Below are 24,265 nucleotides of genomic sequence, written 5' to 3' on the forward strand. Positions count from 1 at the left end.
CCCAGTGGTCAGACACTTATTACCTATCCTGTGTCAATTCTGGGAATACCCCTTTAAGCTTCATATACATAATCTACATAGGTACCAAAGTCTGTGATGATTAATTTCCTAATCTATCTTTATAGCAGTTTTATGATACAAAGCTCCAAACCCGCTTTATGGTCATATTTTTTAATAATAAAATTCTGGCTACATGCAGCCACCACTAGAGGGAGCTGACTGTATACTGTTTATACATTGATTGCGATCATATGACAGTATGCAGTGAGCTCCCTCTAGTGGCGGCTGCAGGCAGCTTGAATTTTACCATTCAACACCATGGAATTTGCAAGGGATTTGGACCTCCAACCACTATAAGGCAACGTTCTCGCGGGTCGGATACGCTGCGTAAAAGTACACTACGTATCCGTCCTGGTGGCCGCAGGGACTTCCAGCTGAAAAACTGCAGTATTTACGCAAAGTGTGAACTCGGCCTAAAAGTGTAACGAGTCAGCATAGAATGGTGGACCTAAAATTATAATGGTGTTAATAGATGAACATTTACTTTAACGGAGAGGTTCATATAATAATAATGTATTAGGGAATATTTATACTGGAAGTCTGTAATACCCGTCGTATGCTCCGCCGCTCAGCTCCACCATGTCATGTACTTTGTCTGTGTAATCAGCAAAGTCTATGTTAATTATTTACTATAACCACAAGTGTGGAGCGCTCAGAAATCTGGAGAAGATTACCGAAAAGGTTTATATTCCTAATGTCCTATTAAAAGGGGTTTCTGGGAGATATCATTGATGGAATTTCTCTAGCATTGTCCATCAATATGAGATCTCTGTGGACCAACACCCGGGACCACCACAAATTAGCAGCCGATTCACTGCATCAACCAACACAGCGCCACTCATGACCATGTGGCTGTTTGTGGTACTGCAGCTCAGCCCTATTCTTTTTTTTTTTTTTTTGCGATGCAGACGTGATGTGCTGGCAGTGAGTTGGTGTATCCTCCCATTATATCATGGGCTGGACAATCTGTAAACATAGGCACCAGCAGGAGTAGAGGCAAAGCATCAGGAGATTGAAACTGGATTTTCCGCCCCTTCATCGTCCTAAAAAAAGATGGGCATCGAGCTCATACTTAACTTCTATAGGAGTTATGAAAACCGCGGAGCACGCATGGTTGTCTATTTACGTAACTCCCATAGTAGAGAATGAAGAGAGAGGCACGTATAACTCTCCATCCCCCATCTGGATGCCGCCGCAGCCGTCTCACCAGGCGGGGTGGAGGTCGGGGGATCCCCATTCTTAATATAGTTACAGCAGGGGCATAACTAGGAAAGCCTGGGCCCCATAGCAAACTTTTGACTGCCCCCCCATCCCCTAGGTGCCACACGCAGCCCCCTTATAGATAGTGCCCCCTGTAGATTGTGCCATACAGCCGCCCTGTAGACAGTGTCACATCCCACTTGTAGATAGCGCCCCCCACATCCCCCTTGTAGATAGTGGCATACAGCCCCCCTGTATATAGTGCCACACAGCCCCCACTTAGTAGACCGTGCCACACAGCTCCCCCTGTATATAGTTCCACACAGCCCCCTCCCTTGTATATCGTGCCACACAGCCCCCCTTTAGTAGATAGTGCCACACACAGCCCCCTGTAGATTCTGCCACACACAGCCCCCTAGTAGGTAGTGCCACACAACTCCCCCCATGTGTATAGTGCCACACAGTCCCCGTCCCCCCCGCTATAGTGTCATACAGCTTTCCCCTTGTAGATAGTGCCGCACAGCCCCCTGTAGATATCGCCAGGCACAGCTCCCCTAGTAGATAGTGCCAACCTGCTCCCTCCTTGTATATAGTGCCACCCTGCTCCCCCCCTTGTATATAGTGCCACCCTGATACCCCCCTTGTATATAGTGCCACCCTGCTCCCCCCATGTATATAGTTCCACCCTGCTCCCCCCTTGCATATAGTGCCAGGCTGCTCTCCCCCCTTGTATATAGTTCCACAACCCCCCGCCCCCCCAAAAAAAAATTGTACTTACCTTGCCCCGTTCCCATGCCAGACGGAGCGCTGCACATCCTCCGGGCGGGACGCCTGCCCAAACCAGCGTGATGCAGTGACGTCATTACGCTGGCCTGCGCAGGGAGTCTTCCCAGCGCCTTTTAGGCTGCAGGCCTGAGTGGTAGTTGCGCAACTGAGTTACAGGTATCGGAGTGGAGATCATCATCTATCAGACAGTTGTGGTATAAGATGGCGATACCCCTTTAATACATTCTGGGTAAGTATAAGATTTTTTTTTCTAAGTTGCGATTTTTGCGGTGAATTCGCAGCATTTCCGTCGCAAAAAATGCAGCATCTATTTATTGTGGGTTTTACCTCCCCATTGAATTCAATGAGGAAAACCCGCAACATATAAGCAGCGATTACACAAATACAATTGACGTGCTGCGGATGAAAAAAACGGGGAATTTCTGAATGTTTTTTCCGCTCATCCACTTTGCTGCTAGGTGGGTGGTCTCGAGGTGGGACCCCGCTTATCAGACATTTATGGCATATCCTGTGGATGGTGGGAAAACCCTTTAAAGACCAAGAACAGAAGACTAAGAAAAGACCCACAGATTTCTTTTAGGTTGTCTACGTGAACTTCCATGTAAATGTCATATCCTTTTTATATGAACGTCCGATAATCCAGAATATTTGATAATCCAGCATCTGTCAGATCCCGTTAGTGCCGGATTAAAGGATTTTTACTGTATAGTTCTGAAGTGTTTTTCCTCCATGTTGACCCATCTAACCTCTGTCCTTGCAGGGAATGTACTTTGTCTCCTCTGTGCTCCTGATCCGGATGAGCATGCCCCTGGAGTACCGCACCATCATCACAGAGGTCCTCGGAGAACTGCAGTTCAACTTCTACCACCGCTGGTTCGACGTCATCTTTTTAGTCAGCGCCCTGTCCAGCATCCTCTTCCTGTACCTGGCACACAAGCAGGCCCCCGAGAAACACATGGCCTTCTGATCATGACGCGTGGGATCCTCTATGGTACTTGTGGTGGTACAATCTGTGGTATCTCAGTCAGTATCTCAGCCTGATCTGGAGGATACATCCATTGCATATGACCTAGGGGGGCGAATTGCTGTGCCTTAGATATCAGACATATTTTATTTACAAATTCGCTTGGTTCCTACATGGGGCATCCACTCCACGACTTGAATTCTAGGTATTTTTCTAAGACCTTTTCCACACAGGAGCGTTGCTTGCTGAAAATAATCACTATAATCATTCGATCGCTGAAGAAAATAAATATAATTTCATGTTACTCCACCCCCCTCCTATTGCACTGCTGGTCTCCTCTATCTGGGAGGGACCTATAGCTCCTGAATTGAATGCCAGAGCAGTGAAGACTGACACACAAACCATAAGGAGAAGGAAAGTGGGAAACTTTTAGCTTGGTGTAACAAAGCAGATTTATTTGCACATTCAGAGTCTGTGGAAAGCCCCGTAGACACTGTAATGGCAGCCATTGTGTCTTGTCATCTCTGCGGGAGTCCGAGATTAATACAAAAAACCGCTGAGAGATATTAAAAGTAACTTCATGCAAGATGAAGGTTTAGGGACTTATATCTTTGACTTTTTGTTTACGTTTTTTGAGTCGTCCCCTTCTCTAAAACCCAAAAAATTATTAGCTGTTTTTGGGAAAGCTGGATGCCAAACAATACGGCCACGCGCTTTCCCATCATCCCTAAACCAGCCCTATAGGGGCAGGGATGTATCACTGTATAGCAAGACAGATTAGATACTCCGGAACCTGGGAAAGCTGGGTGACGGCGCCTTCTAGAGCTGGCCATATTAGTTGCACCCAACTTTCCCAGAAATGGATAAAACGAATAAACGGAAGAGTAAAATTGTTAGCAGCCGGACAGAAGACGGCTCGAGGAGGAGGAGGTGGTGATAGGTTTTAGGGTGCGGTCCCCTTTAAATCCACAGGCAGAACGTTCGATCCTATGGTGACCTCCTTAATCGATCGATCGGTTACTTGATTATTATTTCATCTTGTTATTAAATATTGTTGATTTTTTTTTTTTACAAAATTGTCGTTTTATTGGTGTAAATGTAGTAAAGCTGATTGTTATACACTAGAACATGCCAGAGGAGGCCGTGACAAAGTCATGATAGTAGGACCGGGACCGCATAGCTGTCATGACATAACCACTTCAAATTAAACTACGCCTACAAATCAATGCAAAGGAATGAGCCATTTCAGAGTTTAACCGCTCTCACTGTAAAGAATCCTTTCCTATACTGATGATAGAGCCGCCTTTCCACCACATGAAGAAGATGTCCACTAGTCCATCGTACAGGTCATGGAATTATTAATTCATGGGCCGGTTCTTTTGTATCGACCTTGTATATATTTATATCATTTTCCACCCTTTTGTTGCCTATTCCGTTTCCCGTCTCTGAACCCCCTCTTATCCTGTTGAGTCACCATTTTGGGAGGGAAAGGAAATCATTGGTGACTACGGTTCTTCCTTCGTGTCAGAAATGGACTCGGGAACATATGATGATCCCACCAAACAGCTCCTCATATCTCCACTTCCTTGTGGGTCTGACACATGAGATATTAAGTGAAGTTCGACTTTATAATCCGTCTTTCTGTTTTCTAAAAAGGAAACAAATTTGCAAGCGGAGTCTCCAATACACTTTTTTTTTTTATTATCAACTTTTATCAAGGACAGAAGTGTCAGCTTGGATAGGCCGCCCCATATCTATGGTCGTGACTCTATCACCGGGAGGCAATACCATCTCATGCATGGCCAACTTGCAATCTAAGACCTCGAAGATGCAAAACAAGTCGTAAAAGTTAAATATTTGACTGCAAATCTAACTAGTAATGAAGCCGCAATTCTCCACAAAGGTTAATTATTACCCAACGACCATAAATAATTAATCTGAGACCAAGGAATTCTAATATAGCCAACTATCCCTGATCCCTCGAGAGAACCTTGGATCTTGTATTAGGGGTAGAAGTTCCTTAGGAATTTTAGTCTGAGGTTATAATTTAGCTGGGTTGGAAGAAAAGCTTGGTTTTTCCCAATGTTTTTCATGTTTGGCCAAGTGAGACCTCTTCTGGTCTTGGTGTCTATAGAACAGTGTCATTTTCATCTTTAGGAGGCTTCTCCTCTGGAGCTTTAGTTTCCTGCGGAATAAAAACAGTACAGTAAAAAAAGAACAGTCATAAATCTGATGCAGTAAATTTCATATGATGCCCTCGACATCGTACATTGACCTTTGAACGCCACTTTCCAGTTAACATCTACATATTATCTACAGAGTCATTTTGCCTTTATTATCTTGGCCTGATCTTGAGTTTCACCGTGTCTTCGTATCCAGTTCCATCTTGAATTCTGCTGGATTCTTCTTGGCTTAACCGCCAAGAAGCTCCTGCTTGTTCAGTGTCTTCTGTGCTGATTATCATACTGGAAAGTGTAGTCTTTACATAAGGGTTACATATGATGATAGTATTTCTGTCATACTCCTGGTGGTCTAGAGTTGTTTAGCGGTTATTCCCCAATATTAGGTCGAAGGACATGGTGGTCTAGAGTGGTTTAGCAGTTATTGCCCAATATTAGGTCGAAGGTGATAATAATACATTATACATGGTGGTCTAGGTTGGTTATGGATTTATATCAAATATGTCTGTAATGGTTGAATGATAACCCCTAATATACGGTACAGTATACGGTTGTATTAATATTATATTGTTTAGGTTGGTTAAGGGGTTAATAGTGGTGGTCTCGGGCAGGAAAGTGAATTCTTTGGAGTGCTTGGAGCTCCATCCTGATACAGAGCTCCTCATTCTACGCTTCCCTTCATACAACCTGAAGTAACATGATACAATTTTGTCTGCCTGCCGCTACCACTGGAGGGAGCTCACTGCATAGGGATCCCTTTGGCAGCAGAAATAATTTTAGCCTTTAACTTAATTTCTCCTGAACTGATCAGAGGAAGGTTTTCTAGATACAAGGAACCCCCCACCCAAGTGCGATCCTAATATGAGCTCTGTTAAGCTATCAGGGGTGCAGGGGTGTGTCTGTCAACATAGTGTCGACTGATTCCAAGTTGCGACCAGCAGTATACAAAATGTTGCTATGAATGTAGCTGAAGCAGAAGATTTTAAGATCGACACAAGGTGTCTCAACAATGAATGCAAATTGTATCTATCTATAACTTACATATACCAGCTTTTGTGTAGCGTGAACAAGGTTCACCTTCTACGTCACATTGGAAGAGGGAGTGAATCTATCACCACTATATTGGCCTCCAAGAAGTTGATTGGAACAGTGGAAGTGGTCACTCAAGAAGTGTCTCGAATGTGTAAGGATGACATGTGACCAATTATGGCTCTTCTCTCGCCCATGGACCTGACTGATGGGCAGTTTGATATAAGACTATAATAAATGCTTAGGTTTGGCCACCATATGGCCCTTCGAAGGGCCATGTAATGGATTTGTCTTGGTGCCACACTTCCTTTAGATCAATGTTTTAACTCACCATTTCAACTGGCTCTGGAGCTGATCTTGCTTTGCTAGGTGGAGTTTTCTGAATGGAGGTTGGAGGACTGTTTGTCTTAGGTAGAGGGTCAGCCATAGATGATGTAATTTGGATTTTTTGTGCCTTAAAGTGCTCATAAGCCTCTTGTGAAGCCACCAGTAATGTAATGCTCCCTTTGGCTTCTTTGATCCTCATCACAACGTCCTCATAAGCCTCCTTCTCTACATTGGAACCATTGACTTCCACCAAGAGGTCCTCTTCTTTTATCCCAGCCACATCTGCAGGGCCACCCTTAGTTACCTTTAAATAAGACCAAGATAAGTTCATTAAATTTGGAATAAGGTTGCATCCATTTAGAAATCAGCCAAATACTAAGTTATCGAATTAAATTAATACTTTTCAAGCAACTTATCGAATATTATACCTGGTTTGAATTTTATTTACTGTTAATATGTTATTTTATCCATGCAAATTTTGTGTGAAGTTACTGCCACTAGTTGTTTTTTCTTCCTGTAATCTGCTGTCCAGCAAAATACATCCCTAGTTACAGAGCAAAGGAGATGGACTACAGGAAGTGGGGATTGTCTTGACTGCCTGCCAATAGAAGCCTTTTCGAGAGGAAGCAGAGAGAGGAAGACAGAGACACTGGGGAGTGGGGATCAGGTGGAGGGAGCACTAGCAAAGAAAGAGAGAGACACACACACAGACACTGCCCATAGAAGTCTTTGGAGAGGGGAGGAGGGAACAAGGAGAGAGAGAGATATACAGATATGATGCCCATATAATTATATGGAGGGGGGAGAAGAGAGAGAGAGAGAAAGACATGGACATGCTGCCCAAAAGTCTATAGAGAGGGGAGAGGAAACGAGGAGTGAGCAGGGAGATAGACGCAGAGATAGAGATGGACACAGACAGGCTGCCCATACAAGGAGAGGAAAGAGTGATGGAGACACACACAAACGTTTTATTTATATATATATATATATATATATATATATATATATATATATATATAGTGTAATAGAGATAGGAGAGAAGGATCCTCCTCTTCTATGTTTGCAGTGTATAGAAGACATGATCGCCAACCGCCCACTAGCTCAGAGAAAAGTGAAAATTATAGCTACACTGCAGAGGGGAAAACTGCTAAAGAAAAATGTCTAATACGTCATATAATGGCCAGAAGTCGTGTTATTCCTCATGTACACACATCACAGCTTATTTGAAAAAGTCACCTGGAAAGTTAGATACGCTTTAAAGGCTATGTTCACCTTATGAGGGTTTTTTTTATTTTACCTTTTAATGAATAGCTTAGTCAGTGTGATTAGTGTAACTTTTTGTAAATATTTTTTTATTAAAAAATTGTTTTACTTTTGGAGATACAGCTGTATCGTTCGCTTTACTCTAAATCCGTCAGTCCCGCGGACCTGACGGGTTCAGTGTCGGCGGAGCTACCTGTAATCTATAACATCTATGTTGCGAAGATAGCCTTTAATTAATAATTCCTTGTCCCAAATTAGTGATACCCAAAAGCTCATCTCAACATTGACCAAGTTAATGGGACTGGAGCTGCAACACCAAACACAAATGGATAAGCGTAGGGCTGTTTCTGGAAAAAAGCAGCCATGTTTTTCTATTTAACAAGTACTCAACCCAGAGTTACAATTGTGCCATAAGTGCAAATAGGATTTCATGAGGTAACTGTCTGGGCGTTCGGAAATTGACAATTGCCCTGAGCACCATCTTGCTAACACAAGATGACGGAAGCTTTCCTAATCTGGATAAAAGACATGCCCAGGTTAAGAGATTACCAAACTGTCATGGACTTGGAGTATGAGGGGCATGGACAGCACCGCAGCTCAACCAGTCCCATAACCGTAACTTTGTGTGGCCACCATCGGCAATGGTCTACAATGTCATGGCCTAGGCAATGGTTCCACCTTTGTCTGCAGTTGACTTACCTGCTTAATATACTGTCCCGGGACATCTTTGACAGCATTCAGGTTAAAGCCAAATCCTGTATTGCCCTTTGTCAGTTTGCATAGTCTGGGCTTGTGTTTCGGGTCAGGAGAAGACGTGGTGGCTACAGGAGTAACTGGCACCGGTGTAGGGGATGGCTTGGCAGTCGGTGTTTCTGTTGGCTTTGGAGTCTCTGTTGGTTTTGCAGTCTCTGTTTTTATTGGTGTTGGAGCCTTTGATGCTTTTAGATATAGAAATGGCGAAATGCCAGCCTGAAACCAAAGATTCAGAACATTATAATGTGCACCAGGCACCATGCATGGCATGTTGGTTTTCCAGTGGGGTGGAATACACTTAATGGTCCCAATACAATCAAAAATTATAGACCTGGTAGTGCATTTACCTTCCCACAATGGGCACTCACCTTGGCATAGATTTCATCTGTCACTTTGTTTGAGATCAGTAGGGTGGTCTTGTTTCCCCCCTTCTTGATGGCTTCCACCACTTCTTCATGCTGAAAGTTCTCCACGGATTCTCCGTTAACGGCGACAATGCGATCATAGTCCTTTAGACCGGCTTTGTTTGCTGAGCTTTTCTGGTCAATCTCCATGATGAAATGACCTGCAGGGAACAGTGTCATCTTCATATCTGTGTCTGCCCATTGACTTTTCTTAAAGAGAACATGTCCGCAGTTTTTGACCGCCCCCATTGACCTGCTGGAGAAATATTTTTATACACACCCATGTGTGCCAGCTGTAGTACAGCCGGGTACCTTAGAAATAACTTCAACGTTGTGTGCTAATTACTATAGAAGTGTCCGCTGGGCGTATATTCAACAGGAAAGTGTCCTACGATTTTGGAGCTAATCCATCCCATCTTGCCTTGATTGATGTGTCAGATGCCTCCTGCGTTATCCAGAGCCAGATCGAAGTTTCTCCTAGGCACTGAGTGTGGTATACCGGCTCATAGGTATTGGAAACAGCCTGTTGTGGTCTTCGGCATCACTTACTTTCTGCGCATGCACCTCTCCATATCTGTTACTCACCTTGCCCGGGTCCAGCGTCGAGTCCCGGGTGCTAGGCAACTGGACACATCCTCCCTTGGGCCCGTCTTTTGGCGGCGCCCTTCTGGATCTGCCCGTGTCTCTCCCCTTCCCCATGGCCGGCAGTGCCAGGACAACCAGCACCTCCTGATATCAGATATGGCGGCCCTGTTGGAAAGGGAATCGGTCTGCCATGCCTTGCCTGCAGCTCAAGATGCATCCTTTTTTGGTTATTGTTACTATTGATTTTTGACTCTTCCTTGACCTTGGCTTTGTTCTTGGATTACACAACTGTCTTACCCTTTGGGTTTGTCGCTTAGCTCCTGTGGTTCTATTCCTGGTATCGACTCTTGGCCTGACTTCTGACTAGATCTGTCTCGTCTTCTGGCTTGCTACTTCCTGACCACTAATATGTTGACGACCCTTGACTACGTTCCTGACTACGCTACAGCTCATCCGCTGCCAATCAACGACTATTCTGGGGACTGTGACCTGGGTTAAGTGTGAAGAACAGCAAGTTTCCTTAGACGCCGCACCCCAGAGGATCCACATCTCCGGTTGGAAAACGTAACGAAAGATTTCAAGCTCGAACTGGATGATGCAGGAGGCGTTCGACATGTCAATCAAGGCAAGGTGGGAAGGATGAGCATCAAGATCGCAGGACACTTCTCTGTTTTAGATACACCCAGCGGACACTTCTATAGTAATTTGTATACGGTGCGGGAGATTTTTTAGAGGTACACTGTACTATTGCTGACGGGTATGTTTCTGAAATATCTCTGGCAACTATATATCGGTGATAGCCGTTTAGGGGGTTAAAACTGCTGGCAGGTTCCATTTAATGCCCTGTTTATAGAAAAGCCTTGTTAGCTATGAAACTGCAAGACATTTATGCTGCTCTTATACAAAGTGGTGGTTTTACCGTGAATTTCCACTGTTCTGCATTACGGGTTTTGTTTTTTGCCACGCTAATTAGTCTCAGTTTCTGTCATTAATAAAAGTTTAAAAGCCGCTGGGCCCTAAAAGCAAGGGGACCCAATGGCCCCTCTGACACATATGAGGACATTAGTATTATAAATGCCACATGGTAGGTGGGGGGACCCTGTTATAGGTTTTGTATCGGGGTCTATGATCTTCACGTTATGCCTTATGATCATTATGGCCCCATGCACATCAAAGTAGAATTTGTCCGTAATTGTGGACGGTAATTACGGTCCGCAATTACAGACCAATTCACTTCTATTCACCACGGACACCTTCCCGTATATTTGCGGGAAGGTGTCCGAGCTGTAGAAAGCCTCCACAAAAGATAGGACGTGTCCGTTCTTTTGCTTTTTACGGACTGTGCTCCCATACGTCGTATTGGAGCATGGGCCAAAAATGCAGGTGGCTGTCCGCAGTCGGCCGTGCCTTTAATCGCGGACCGTGATTACGGGCATGGCTGTGTGCACGAGGCCTTACATACTCAGTTCGAAGCCTTGAAATTCAAGTGTGACTGCATTTAACCACAGTATTCCTTTTCTCCTCATGTCACAGAGTCCCAGGAAGCTGAGATATGAGGTACTGTTAAGCAGAGACCTCACATTGCAGAGCTGATGGTCACTGAGATTTCCGTTTCATTTGAAGGGTAAAAAAGATTTGACCCATGGACCCATCAGAGTCCCTTAGCATATAACTCAAACAGTCACTGCTGCAAAATATAGATTTTCACCCATTTAGTTTTTAGAATGGAGGAATTTATAGATTTTTGTTTTAATATTTTATCAAATAAGATGGATTTTCCCTTTTTAGACTTGAAATTGGGGAATAATTCCTATTGAAGGGCCATTACGGCAGAAGTTGCAATGTCATAGATATAGGTCAAAAGATTTATGTAGTCTGTGGTCCTGGATCTATAGCGGGCAAAACCCGGGCGGTACTGCTCAGAGATTTTCATAAAATTGGCCCTTGGATAATTAACAATAGCTGTGAATAGATATTCCTGGATTGTGACCATCGTCACGCACGAGTTCTCTGGTTCCTAGACTAGGAGTCTTCTCATGTACGTGTAAACGCCAAGATAAACTCACATTTGGGGTCTACTTGCAGGTCACCCAAGATGATATTCGCGATATCCCACTCCCCACGTGTCATATTCACATGAGTCCAAGAAGCTGAGATACGGGAGATGTTTGATGGGATCCTCACACTTAAGAGCTGCATTAGTTATCCATGATTTTACTGGATTTATTCTTGACTTAGGAGACATATCCACATTTTTTGTTTTAAAGACCCCCTTCTTCTGTTTACCTTGAGGGCACCACCCTACATATATTCCCCCAATCCCCAGCTTCACCCCGGTGGGTCACCGTAAAGTGACCACTGCTCTAACCCTATGATCCATGGCAAGGGTGGGCACAGACCACAGAGAGCTCCCGTGCAAAAACAGTATATTGGCACCTTGCCCTTAAATAGCTCAGAATAGAGAACCCCCTTTGAGTCTCTCTCTATCCAATACACCTTCCACCAGTAAGTATCTCACATGCAATCCAATAGACCTTAGAAAGCTCATTTTAGGATGGCCCTGTTCGACTGCACCGGTTGGACATACAGTATGTCCGCCCATGGGCTGGGGTGGTGGTGGTCCATTCAGCAGCTCAGCTGGCATTTTCCAACTTACTTCCAGTCATTGAATGGTGCTCCCAAAGTGACGAGAAAAAAAGTTTGGGTGCAACCATGACTAATGCTCCATCCCAGTGTCGAACCAGTGAGAACGATGACGGGGTACAAGGGACCCCAGAACTTCTATCAGTCATCAACAAAGACGAGACTCCTCTCCTTACCAAGGACTACCACCCCATACGCTAGAATATACATATATATTCGTCCACAGGTCACGTTTTCTATCGAGTCTACATAACTTTTTGGTTTGTTTGCTTTACCTTTACGATTCTTCTCCTGCCTAAGATAAAAGCCGTAGCCGTCTTCTCCCTTGTCCAGCTCCACGCTCCTCGGCGGGCTGGGCAGCAGCTGTGCGGTCGCCTCTTCTGCCGTGATATTTTTCTTTTGTTGCAGAAAATGGTCGTTGGTTTTATTATCGACAACCAGGAACATGACGGAATCCCCGGACTCTTTTATCTGCGGGAAACAATGAAGATACTTGATATCACTGCTCAGTGACCAGCAGCTCAGGTCGGCTAGGAATACACGGCGACTATGAGCGTTTTGTCTGTCACATTGAAGTCACACAACTGTTTTGGTTGCAAGTGGCATGCGACTTAAGTTTTGCGATATCCAAAAGACACCCAAAAAAAAAATCGCTGATGAGTCACAAATGAGTCACATGGGACCAACAATGAAGACTATGCCGATAACATCACATGCGATTTGCAACCCAAGATCCAGCAGACTTGTATTTTTCGCAGCTGTCATGTCACAGTATCATAGCAGCGCAACCACATTGACAATGACTAATTGCGATGTCGCATTGCGACCTCTAGGTAATGCGACTAAAGTCGCCGAGTAGCACTCGCCTTAATAGTGGTTAATATCGCCGAGGGCTAGAGTTCAAATCCAACCCCCAACAACATTTGTATGGAGTTAGTAGGTTCTGTGTACATAAAACTTTCTAATAGTTTAAAACACTCTAAAACGTTATAATTCCTCACAAGATCTCTGCTTGCTGTTAGTAAGTGGAAACATTCATTGTTCTGTTCTGATAATGTCCTGCTCACACACGTGCAGACCTCGTTACAGTATCAGTACTTTCTCTTGTCACGAAACCTGGAGCTGTGTCAGTTGGGTATAATCCGATCATGTTAGGCTGGGATCGCACCGCACCGCAGTGTACGTTTGAATGTTCTCATAGGGCCCCATTACGCAACAAAGACCAAAAGAGTGTCCCTTTGGCATCAACTGGGCCATTATGCATTGACATATCTTTTTTTCACTGTATAGGAACGTGTATTCTACTGCACTTTCCTATTCAAAGGCACCCGGCAAATAATGGAAACCAAAATCATTAACCAATAGAGGGCTTGATTCTGAATCACTCCGAAAATTAAAGTAAAAATTGAAATGTGCGTGAATTTCATCACGGCAACTCATAATGTGAACCAACAGTGTGTATGGCGCCCACGTGACAATGCCTGGCCATGCTCCTGATGGGACGGCTGGATCAGGGCATCACTGAAAAACTGGACAGTCTGCGGCACTACTTTGCCGCGTCGAACGCACTAATTCATAATGTCCCAGAGGGTTAGATTTGGGTCTGGGGAATGTGAGGGCCAGTTAATGCCATCAATGCCCTTGTCATCCATGGATTGCCTACACACTCAGGGCCACATGAGGCCGGGCATTGTCCTGCACCAGGAGGAATCCAGGTTCCACGGCACCAGTGTACGTTCTGACAATGGCTCTGAGGACTTCGTCCTGGTATCTAACGGCAGTCAGGACACCGTTGGCTGCCAGGTGGAGGTTTGTGCATTCCTCTCCACCGACCACCACTGATCCACCGCCAAAACGGTCTTACTGGATAATGTTGCAGAAGGCATAACATTCACTATGGCGTCTCCAGACTTTTTCACGTCTATCACATGTGCTCAGTGTGAATCTACTCTAATCTGTGAAGAAAACGGTGCACCAATGGCGGCCCTGCCAATTCTGTTCTCTGTCGAACGCCAATCGAGCTTCACGGTACTGGGCTGTGAGCAAAGGTCCCATTATAGGACGTCGGGCCCTCATGCCACCCTCATGGAGTCTATTTCCAACAGTTTGGTCAGAAACATGCACACCAGTAGCCCGCTGGATGTCATTTTGGAGGTAGTGCTCCTCCTGTTCCTCCTTGCACAAAGTAGCAGATACCAGTCCTGCTGATGCCCATCTACGGCCCCTGTCCAGCTCTCCTCATGCCACGGCCGCTGTCGTGGTATCTGCTCCATGACTGTGATGGGAGACACAAGAAATCTTCTTGTGGCGGCACGTATAGATGTGCCATGCTAGTGGAGCTGGACGACCTGTGCGACTTGAATGGGCAGCAGGTACCGCCTCATGCTTCTAGCAGTGACAAGAACACTAGCGAAATGCAAAACTAGAGAAGAATCAGTCAGGAAGGATAAGGAGAGCGGAATCGTCTGTGGCCACCGCCTGCAAAACCATTCCCCTTGTTGTCTTGCGGATTCCTCTCCAGTGCACCTGTGGTCACTTTCATTTGCACCAAAGCAGGTGAAAAAATTATTCACAATCGCTAACACTTCCTAACTGGACAAATTGATATCCTTAAAGTTGAATTGACTTGGGGTTATACGGTGATGCTTAAGTGTTCCTTTAATTTTTTTTGAGCTGTGTATATCTTTATAGATGTCAGAGCTCTTTTTTGCACATAGAGCTCCAAACCCGCTGCCTCCTTTCACACATCAAGCTAAATGATAAAAAAAAAATCTGGCTTCCGGCAGCCACCACTAGGGGGAGCTCACTGCATATGAATTTATACAGATCGTATTAAGCGCTAAGGGAGCTGTATAAATCTCTATGCAATGAGCTCCCCCTAGTGGAGGCTGCAGGGCCCCATTGCATTACCTGTATGGTAGGTACGCTGCTGCCTTTGGGTGAAAATCGTCTTTATTTTTTAATCTCCTATAAGAACTGCCATGAAAAGTAATTTTGCAATCTGAATTTGGCCACTTAGGCGTGACTCCCAACATTTGAATCCCCATTTGCAGGACGTTATTAAGCTTCACCCGAGATCTACCGTGAGCGCCCACAAAACTGCGGACACGCCCATTTTGACATATTTTTGCATACCCTGCCCCTTTTGACGTCTGTTTGGGAGGTTTGGCGCACAGTAAGGCTGAGTTCACACGAGGTGGATACAGTACAGAGCGTATTTGCTATGTGCGCCGCTGATAATTCTGGGTGAAAAACGACACCAAACTGTGGTGCAGTTTTTCGCCCGCAAAGTCCGCTGCGGAAAACTGCAGAACATAGCTGGCCTACTTGCACTACTAATTCCGTTGTGGAAAAACTGCAGTATTTACGCAATGTGTGAACTGACCCTTAGGCTGGGTTCACACGACCTATTTTCAGGCGTAAACGAGGCGTTTTACGCCTCAAATTACGCCTGAAAAGACGGCTTCAATACGTCGGCAAACATCTGCCCATTGCTTTCAATGGGTTTGCCGACGTACTGTGCCGACGACCTGTCAAAAGACGGCGCGTAAAATTACTGCCTCGGCAAAGAAGTGCAGGACATTTCTTGGGACGTAATTTGAGCCGTTTTTCATTGACTCCAATGAAGAACAGCTCCAAATTACGCCCGTAATTGACGCCTCGCAAAACGCGAGTACGAGCAATTACGTCTGAAATGCAGGAGCTGTTTTCTCCTGAAAACAATTCCGTAATTTCAGCCGTAATTGACGTTATCGTGTGCACATACCCTAAGACTGTCATGTATCATTGATATTCCTCAGTGACCAGTGTCTGATACGATCTTACCAGTTTGACAAGTTGATCGTAGGACAAATTTTCAATGTTCTTGCCATTTATTTCAACGACGCGGTCACCTTGCTTGACACCGGCTTTAGCAGCCACGCCATCAGCAGCCGGGGTATCCAGGAAAAATCCAGTAGCGCCTAAAGGACGAGATGCCACATGAGAAATATTTCCACATTTCGTAAAAGAAATATATATGGAAAAGTTCTGCAACTTCCTAACACACTTTGTGTTCCAATTCCTCATTTTTTAAGATCTCTTCTTCCTGTCAGTGAATTGGAATATTCTCCTCTACACATAGAACCTAAAATCCCATCCTGATCATGCCCAACTGACACAGAAGCGGACGAGAGTAAGCTCTGATACACTGTAACGACCCATGCGCCTGTGTGTGCAGGACATAACTTTTCTTTATCTTCTCTTTTTTAATTACTGCTTGCTGTCAGTGAATGGGAAATTCACTGTTTAAATTCAAAAGCTGAAACTTATATAGACCCAGTAATGGAGCCCTTTAGAAATTAACCTATTGTTGGAGGACTTTTGCAATCAAAAAGGATGGTCCAATCCGGTCAACCCATTATGATATATGGGCCTTTTCTATTCGGGAGATTTTAGTCCGATACTAGTTTAGGTTGACTATCAACCGCCCAAATCCATATCTAAGTGACTATTATTAGAGAAGAGTAGAGAAATAAGCAAAGGAAATTGTATTTGCTATACAACAGACTGCCCCTCTGTCCTGCACAGACTTGTTTTAGGCCCCGCCCACTCAGGCAATGGGAAGCATAAGAAGATGCTATATGACATCATATGGCTTCTATGTAGAAACATACAAAACATGGGGTGACGGGGTGCAGGGATGAGAGCGATTGTGCTAAGTGTGTCCTGAGAGAAGAGACATTGTACAGCAAGCAGAGATAGGATCTATGTGCATAATACTATTTAATGTATAGTTGCCATTTTGTGACTTCTTACCTTTTTGTGTCTTTAAGGAGAATCCAAAAGTACCTTTGTCTTTAACCAAATAGCACAGTCTTGGCTTTGGTGACACGGCTCCGTCTGAAGGAGCTTTATTCCCAGATGGGTTGTCTTGAGTTTTCTTGGAATTTAAATAAGAAATTTCATCCAAAACCGTCAGAGTCACTGACGTTCCACTGGCCTGAATCATCTCCACAACCTACAAATGGTCAGCAAAATTCATGAACTCACCAGACTCACCATCATGGTTTTACTGTGGCACCATAGTGACTAACTACAACTTATTCTCCAACCACATCCAAAGCTTCATTCCGAATCCTACTGTTTTCTGATAACTAAATCTCAACAAAGTCCCCTTGCATTGTGGAAGATGTAGTGCTGTAATCTCCCACAATGCCTTCCACCAGAGGGCAGTGCAATATAATAGCTTTGCTAAACTGTTAGAAATGGGCTGACAGATTCCAACTGGCAGCCAGCAGAATTCCAGTGCAGCTTTGGATGTGACTGGAGTGTAAGACAAAAAAAGTACAAGGTAAAGCAAGGAAAATCTGTAATGCCAGGTTATAGATATATGTAATTGATGTCTGTAATATCAGATTCTGATTTACAGAATGAAAGGACTTTTATAGGATTAACCCCCCTTTGGGACTCATTGGAGATTTGCATGGTCGAATAGTTTTTAAAAATTGGCCAAATTAATCAAAACTGTCTAATAGGAAAACTGGCTTTCATCTCTCCTGAGAAGTTTAAGAAAGCAAAGCTGAGCTCTGATTGGTTGTTTGGCCGGCTTTGATCTTTAATACCCATTGTGTATGATTTCCAGTGATAGAAATCTCTAGTACCAAAGGGAATGAGTTCTCTGTTGACCCCTTTCATTTTCGAAATCAGTGGTCAATCATTTCACACCGTTCCTGGTGACCGTAGGTCCATAAAGGACTGTCAGTAAATGAATAACGAATTCAGCTCTGCTACATCTGCACTACACTCTCCTGTACACGACGCCGCATTGTCAAGATACATCTGTATATTCATATATTTCGTTACTTGTTCAGAAAAACATTTCCATTAATGGCCCTATTGAATCCTATGGGGTTTTCCTGATGGAAAATTCCGCCGTTTCATCAAATATTCCACTAACGCCAACGTCACTAATATTACCGCACGCTGGAGGTATTTGTAGGACAGACCAAGGCCATCATTATCAAGATTACAATAATTAGTGTTCTGAAAACCACAGTTCTGGCTCCATCTGGAGGTCAAAAAATAAGCAAAAATTTGCAATTTTGAAAACTTTCCAGTCCTTTGTGAATAAAGCTTCATCGTTGTTTAATGAAAAGTTCTGCAACTTCCTCATACACTTTGAGTTGCAATTCCTTCCCATAATCATGATCTCTGCTTGCCATCAGTGACTGGGTGCATTCTTGTTTACATTAAGAGACCGAAAACCCATCCTGATCTCGTCATTCTGACTCTATTTCAACTGTTTTGTGTCTCCATGGTTACAGACTACACACAAATGCTGTGTAGTCTGATCCTACAGTCTTAGGCCTTAGGCCTCATGCATGCGTCTGTATTCTGGTCAGTATTTTGCTTCAGTATTTGGAAGCCAAAACCAGGAGTGGGTTTTACTCCCTTTCATCTACATCACACAATCAATAAATTAAATCATTAGGCAGAGTTTTTGTTTTTTTATCAACTAAGCATACCCCCCAACGGTCCCATTTATCAACTGTACCCTTAAAAGGGTGTGGTTTATGTAAATTGGTTGCTTGTGGGTGTTTTTTGGGCAGAGCAGGGGTGGGGCTTAAAGTTTTCCATCATTAACGGACCTCTATTTACTTACAGGATTCAATGCTGGAGTCTTATGAGAACTGATCAAAGTTGGAAGGATCGGGGCCCCAACGCAGAATCTGTACCGGGGCCCCAACGCAGAATCTGTACCGGGGCCCCCAAACTGCTACTTGCTATATATAGTCAAGCTAAATCTTCATTACTTTACCTTAGTATGTTCTGTGTCATCCACATGTTTGCCATTGACCTTCAGGACTCGGTCTCCATCTTTTAACCCAGCTTTATCTGCAGAGCTTCCACTCTCCACCGACCGGATGAGGTGACCGACTTCATCCTTCTCTATGCGTAAGAAAAATCCATAGCCTACTCCGTCCTGTTTGGTTAAGGAGCACTCACGGGGCTTGCCGTTCAGGGCCATTTCTGTGACGGAAGTAGCAATAATATTTGAGTCATCCTCTTAAGCTCTGTTCACATTTGCGCTGTGGCTTCTGTTCCGTCATATTACGGATACCACTGGCGCTCAACGGACACCCCATTAGCTTATAATAGCATCCGCGGGTTCCATTGTGGTGTCAAATCCAGTATAGAAATAAATACTTTCCCCTTCTATCCCACATCTAATATTTTAAAGGACGACTCCAGGCAAACCTGAAAGTTTAGATTTGTCTTCAGTTCCCCCCTGTCTACCACTCACCCCAAAGTCATGCTCATAGGAGTCTAGAAAGTTTAATTTTGGCTTCTCCTTTGTAGGGTCTTTAGCCATCCCGGTGACTACCGAACGGACATGAAGGGGAGGAGTTTGTCACCAGTGATTTCCTTATTCCAGGAGCTCTAGAGAAGGATCATTATATGTAATCCCAGGAGACAATTGTGTCCTTTCCATTGAACTGGTAGGAACAGGGGCAGCTGATATATATATATATAGCGTGAGAACCGTACCATACAACACCCTATATCTCAGCTTCCTGGACTCTTATGAATGTGACATGGTGGTGGGGGTTTTTTAAACTAGTATAAAGTTAATTTCTTATTTAGGTTTGTCTTAAGGAAGGACCTGAAGATCACAAGAAGTCAAAATGACCCAAACAATGACCCGAAAAATACAAAGTCCCGTAACCCATAAGGACTGAAAATGATCAGCTCCCTGTATCCTGGAGAGGGACGTTCCCACAGTCTGGTACATTATTATGCAGAGTTGCTCCTGTTTCTCCTTCACGTTTGCTGCTCTATGCAGATTGTGCTTCAATATAAAGCCCCGTAAAGTAACCGCAGCTCAGTAAACAATGAGATATATATGTATATATATATATATATATATATATATATATATATATATATATATATTCTGCACATGCAGAGACATGGTGAGCCTTACCTGTCAGAGGTGGCTGGGGAGGTCGGCACGCTGTCCTCTCGCTGAGGATGAAGTCTTACCTTCGGTTGGAGCAGATCAGCTGGACTTTGGTTGGGCAAAGGTTGAATTAAAAGTTGATCTATTTAACTGTGTTTAGTGGATAACCAGAGAATTGTACCGAGAAGACTCTTACTATCTGTTCTGTATATCTCAGCACTGTACAACTATATATATATATAAAATAATCGGGCAGGGCCGGTTCAGGTTTATGTGGACCCTGTAAAACCCACCCCAGTGTGAAAATTATAAAGCTAGTTCTTTTATATAGTCATGCCCCCCCAGAGAGTGAGCTCTGGCATCTGTTCAGATTTGCCTGGTTCTGACGCTGGTTTTGGAGGAGGGTAAAACAGCGGATGTCCCCATTACCCATAAGGGTTTGTTCACACGTGCACGTCCGATACGCCTGAAATTACGGAGCTGTTTTCAGGAGAAAACAGCTCCTGAATTTCAGATGTTTTTTGCATGTGCAGGCGGTTTTCGCAGCGTCCGTTACGGACGTAATTGGAGCTGTTTTCCTATGGAGTCCATGGAAAACGGCTCCAATTACGTCCCAAGAAGTGACAGGCACTTCTTTGACGCAGGCGTCTTTTTTACGCGCCGTCTTTTGACAGCGACGCGTAAAAAAAATGACCGTCGGCACAGAACATCGTAAGACCCATTCAAATGAATGAGCAGATGTTTGCCGGCGCATTGGAGCCGTATTTTCGGAAGTAATTCGAGGCTAAAACGCCTGAATTACGTCCGTAAATAGGGTGTGTGAACTCAGCCTTAGGGTATGTGCACACGTAGGCTGGGTTCACACGACCTATTTTCAGGCGTAATGAGGCGTTTTACGCCTCGAATTACGGCTGAAAACACGGCTCCAATACGTCGGTAAACATCTGCCCATTCATTTCAATGGGTCTTACGATGTTCTGTGCCGATGACCTGTAATTTTACACGTCGCTGTCAAAAGACGGCGCGTAAAATAACAGCCTCGTCAAAGAAGTGCAGGACACTTATATACATTATATGCAGGACACTTCTTGGGACGTAATTGGAGCCGTTTTTCTTTGAATCCAATGAAGAACAGCTCCAAATTACGCCCGTAATGGACGCCTCGCAAAACGCGAGTTCATGCAATTACGTCTGAAATTCAGAAGCCGTTTTCTCTTGAAAACAGCTCCGTAATTTCAGACGTAAGTGCAGTTATCGTGTGCACATACCCTTAGAGTCAAAAACGTCTCAAAATACGGAGCTGTTTTCAAGGGAAAACAGCCCCTGATTTTCAGAAGTTTTTTGAGCAACTCGCGTTTTTCCCAGCGTTTTTGCAGCGTTTTTCGCGGCCATTTTTGGAGCTGTTTTCACTAGAGTCTATGAGAAAACGGCTCCAAAAACGTCCCAAGAAGTGTCCTGCATATAATGTATATAAGTGTCCTGCATATAATGTATATAAGTGTCCTGCACTTCTTTTGACGAGGCTGTATTTTTACACGTCGTCTTTTGACAGTGAGGCTGGGTTCACACGACCTATTTTCAGACGTAAACGAGGCGTAGTATGCCTCGTTTTACGTCTGAAAATAGGGCTGCAATACGTCGGCAAACATCTGCCCATTCATTTGAATGGGTTTGCCGACGTACTGTGCAGACGACCTGTCATTTACGCATCGTCGTTTGACAGCTGTCAAACAACGACGCATAAAAATACAGCCTCGTCAAAAGAAGTGCAGGACACTTATATACATTATATGCAGGGCACTTATATACATTATATGCAGGACACTTCTATACATTATATGCTGGACACTTATATACATTATATGCAGGACACTTATATACATTATATGCGGGACACTTCTATACATTATATGCAGGACACTTATATACATTATATGCGGGACACTTATATACATTATATGCAGGACACTTATATACATTATATGCAGGACACTTATATACATTATATGCAGGACACTTATATACATTATATGCAGGACACTTATATACATTATATGCTGGACACTTATATACATTATATGCAGGACACTTATATACATTATATGCGGGACACTTATATACATTATATGCGAGACACTTATATACATTATATGCAGGGCACTTATATACATTATATGCAGGATACTTCTATACATTATATGCGGGGCACTTATATACATTATATGCAGGACACTTATATACATTATATGCAGGACACTTATATACATTATATGCAGGACACTTATATACATTATATGCAGGACACTTCTATACATTATATGCAGGGCACTTCTATACATTATATGCGGGACACTTATATACATTATATGGGGGACACTTATATACATTATATGCAGGACACTTATATAGATTATATGCGGGACACTTATATACATTATATGCGGGACACTTATATACATTATATGCGGGACACTTATATACATTATATGCAGGACGCTTATATACATTATATGCAGGACGCTTATATACATTATATGCAGGACACTTATATACATTATATGCAGGACACTTATATACATTATATGCAGGACACTTATATACATTATATGCGGGACACTTATACATTATATGCAGGAAACTTATATACATTATATGCGGGACACTTATATACATTATATGCAGGACACATATATACATTATATGCGGGACACTTATATACATTATATGCAGGACGCCTATATACATTATATGCGGGACACATATACATTATATGCAGGACACTTATATACATTATATGCAGGACACTTATATACGGACACTTATATACATTATATGCAGGACACTTATATACATTATATGCAGGACACTTATATACGGACACATATACATTATATGCAGGACACTTATATACATTATATGCAGGACACTTATATACGGACACTTATATACATTATATGCAGGACACTTATATACATTATATGCAGGACACTTCTATACATTATATGCGGGACACTTATATACATTATATGCAGGACACTTATATACATTATATGCAGGGCACTTATATACATTATATGCAGGGCACTTATATACATTATATGCGGGACACTTATATACATTATATGCAGGACACTTATATACATTATATGCGGGACACTTATATACATTATATGCAGGACACTTATATACATTATATGGGGGACACTTATATACATTATATGGGGGACACTTATATACATTACATGCGGGACACTTATATACATTATATGCAGGACACTTCTATGCATTATATGTGGGACACTTATATACATTATATGCAGGACACTTATATACATTATATGCGGGACACTTATATACATTATATGCAGGGCACTTATATACATTATATGCAGGACACTTATATACATTATATGCGGGACACTTATATACATTATATGCGGGACACTTATATACATTATATGCAGGACACTTATATACATTATATGGGGGACACTTATATGCATTATATGTGGGACACTTATATACATTATATGCAGGACACTTATATACATTATATGCGGGACACTTATATACATTATATGCGGGACACTTATATACATTATATGCAGGACACTTATATACATTATATGCAGGACACTTATATGCAGGACACTTATATACATTATATGCGGGACACTTCTATACATTATATGCAGGACACTTCTATACATTATATGCGGGACACTTCTATACATTATATGCAGGACAATTATATACATTATATGCAGGACACTTATATACATTATATGCGGGACACTTATATACATTATATGCTGGACACTTATATACATTATATGCGGGACACTTATATACATTATATGCGGGACACTTATATACATTATATGCGGGACACTTATATACATTATATGCGGGACACTTATATACATTATATGCAGGACACTTATATACATTATATGCAGGACACTTATATACATTATATGCGGGACACTTATATACATTATATGCGGGACACTTATATACATTATACGCAGGACACTACTATACATTATATGCAGGACACTTATATACATTATATGCGGGACACTTATATACATTATATGCGGGACACTTCTATACATTATATGCGGGA

At 43.1% G+C, this 24,265-nt stretch overlaps 2 protein-coding genes across 5 annotated transcripts in view; one reads left to right on the forward strand and one right to left on the reverse strand.

Moving 5' to 3' along the window:
* GPR89B (G protein-coupled receptor 89B) overlaps nucleotides 1-4,086 on the forward strand; it is a 46,373-nt gene extending 42,287 nt beyond the window's left edge. For all 4 annotated transcript variants that reach the window (XM_075854645.1, XM_075854646.1, XM_075854644.1 and 1 more), the window contains exon 15: nucleotides 2,807-4,086. In XM_075854645.1, coding sequence (XP_075710760.1) covers nucleotides 2,807-3,013 — 207 coding nt within the window. In that variant the 3' untranslated portion in view covers nucleotides 3,014-4,086. The remainder of the gene's footprint in view (nucleotides 1-2,806) is intronic.
* A 603-nt stretch (nucleotides 4,087-4,689) lies between these two features.
* On the reverse strand, nucleotides 4,690-20,265 carry PDZK1 (PDZ domain containing 1). The gene is made up of 9 exons (XM_075854642.1): nucleotides 20,161-20,265; nucleotides 18,994-19,205; nucleotides 16,992-17,193; nucleotides 16,020-16,156; nucleotides 12,470-12,665; nucleotides 8,931-9,127; nucleotides 8,509-8,778; nucleotides 6,551-6,850; nucleotides 4,690-5,195 (listed from the first exon to the last, which is right to left on the reverse strand). Exons 2-9 carry the CDS (start codon nucleotides 19,201-19,203, stop codon nucleotides 5,139-5,141), a joined length of 1,569 nt encoding a protein of 522 aa, XP_075710757.1. The 5' UTR covers nucleotides 19,204-19,205; nucleotides 20,161-20,265; the 3' UTR covers nucleotides 4,690-5,138.
* Between the last annotated feature and the right edge of the window lie 4,000 nt (nucleotides 20,266-24,265).

This window comes from Rhinoderma darwinii, chromosome 2 (assembly GCF_050947455.1).
Source record: "Rhinoderma darwinii isolate aRhiDar2 chromosome 2, aRhiDar2.hap1, whole genome shotgun sequence".
NCBI classification, from domain to species: Eukaryota; Metazoa; Chordata; class Amphibia; order Anura; family Rhinodermatidae; genus Rhinoderma; species Rhinoderma darwinii.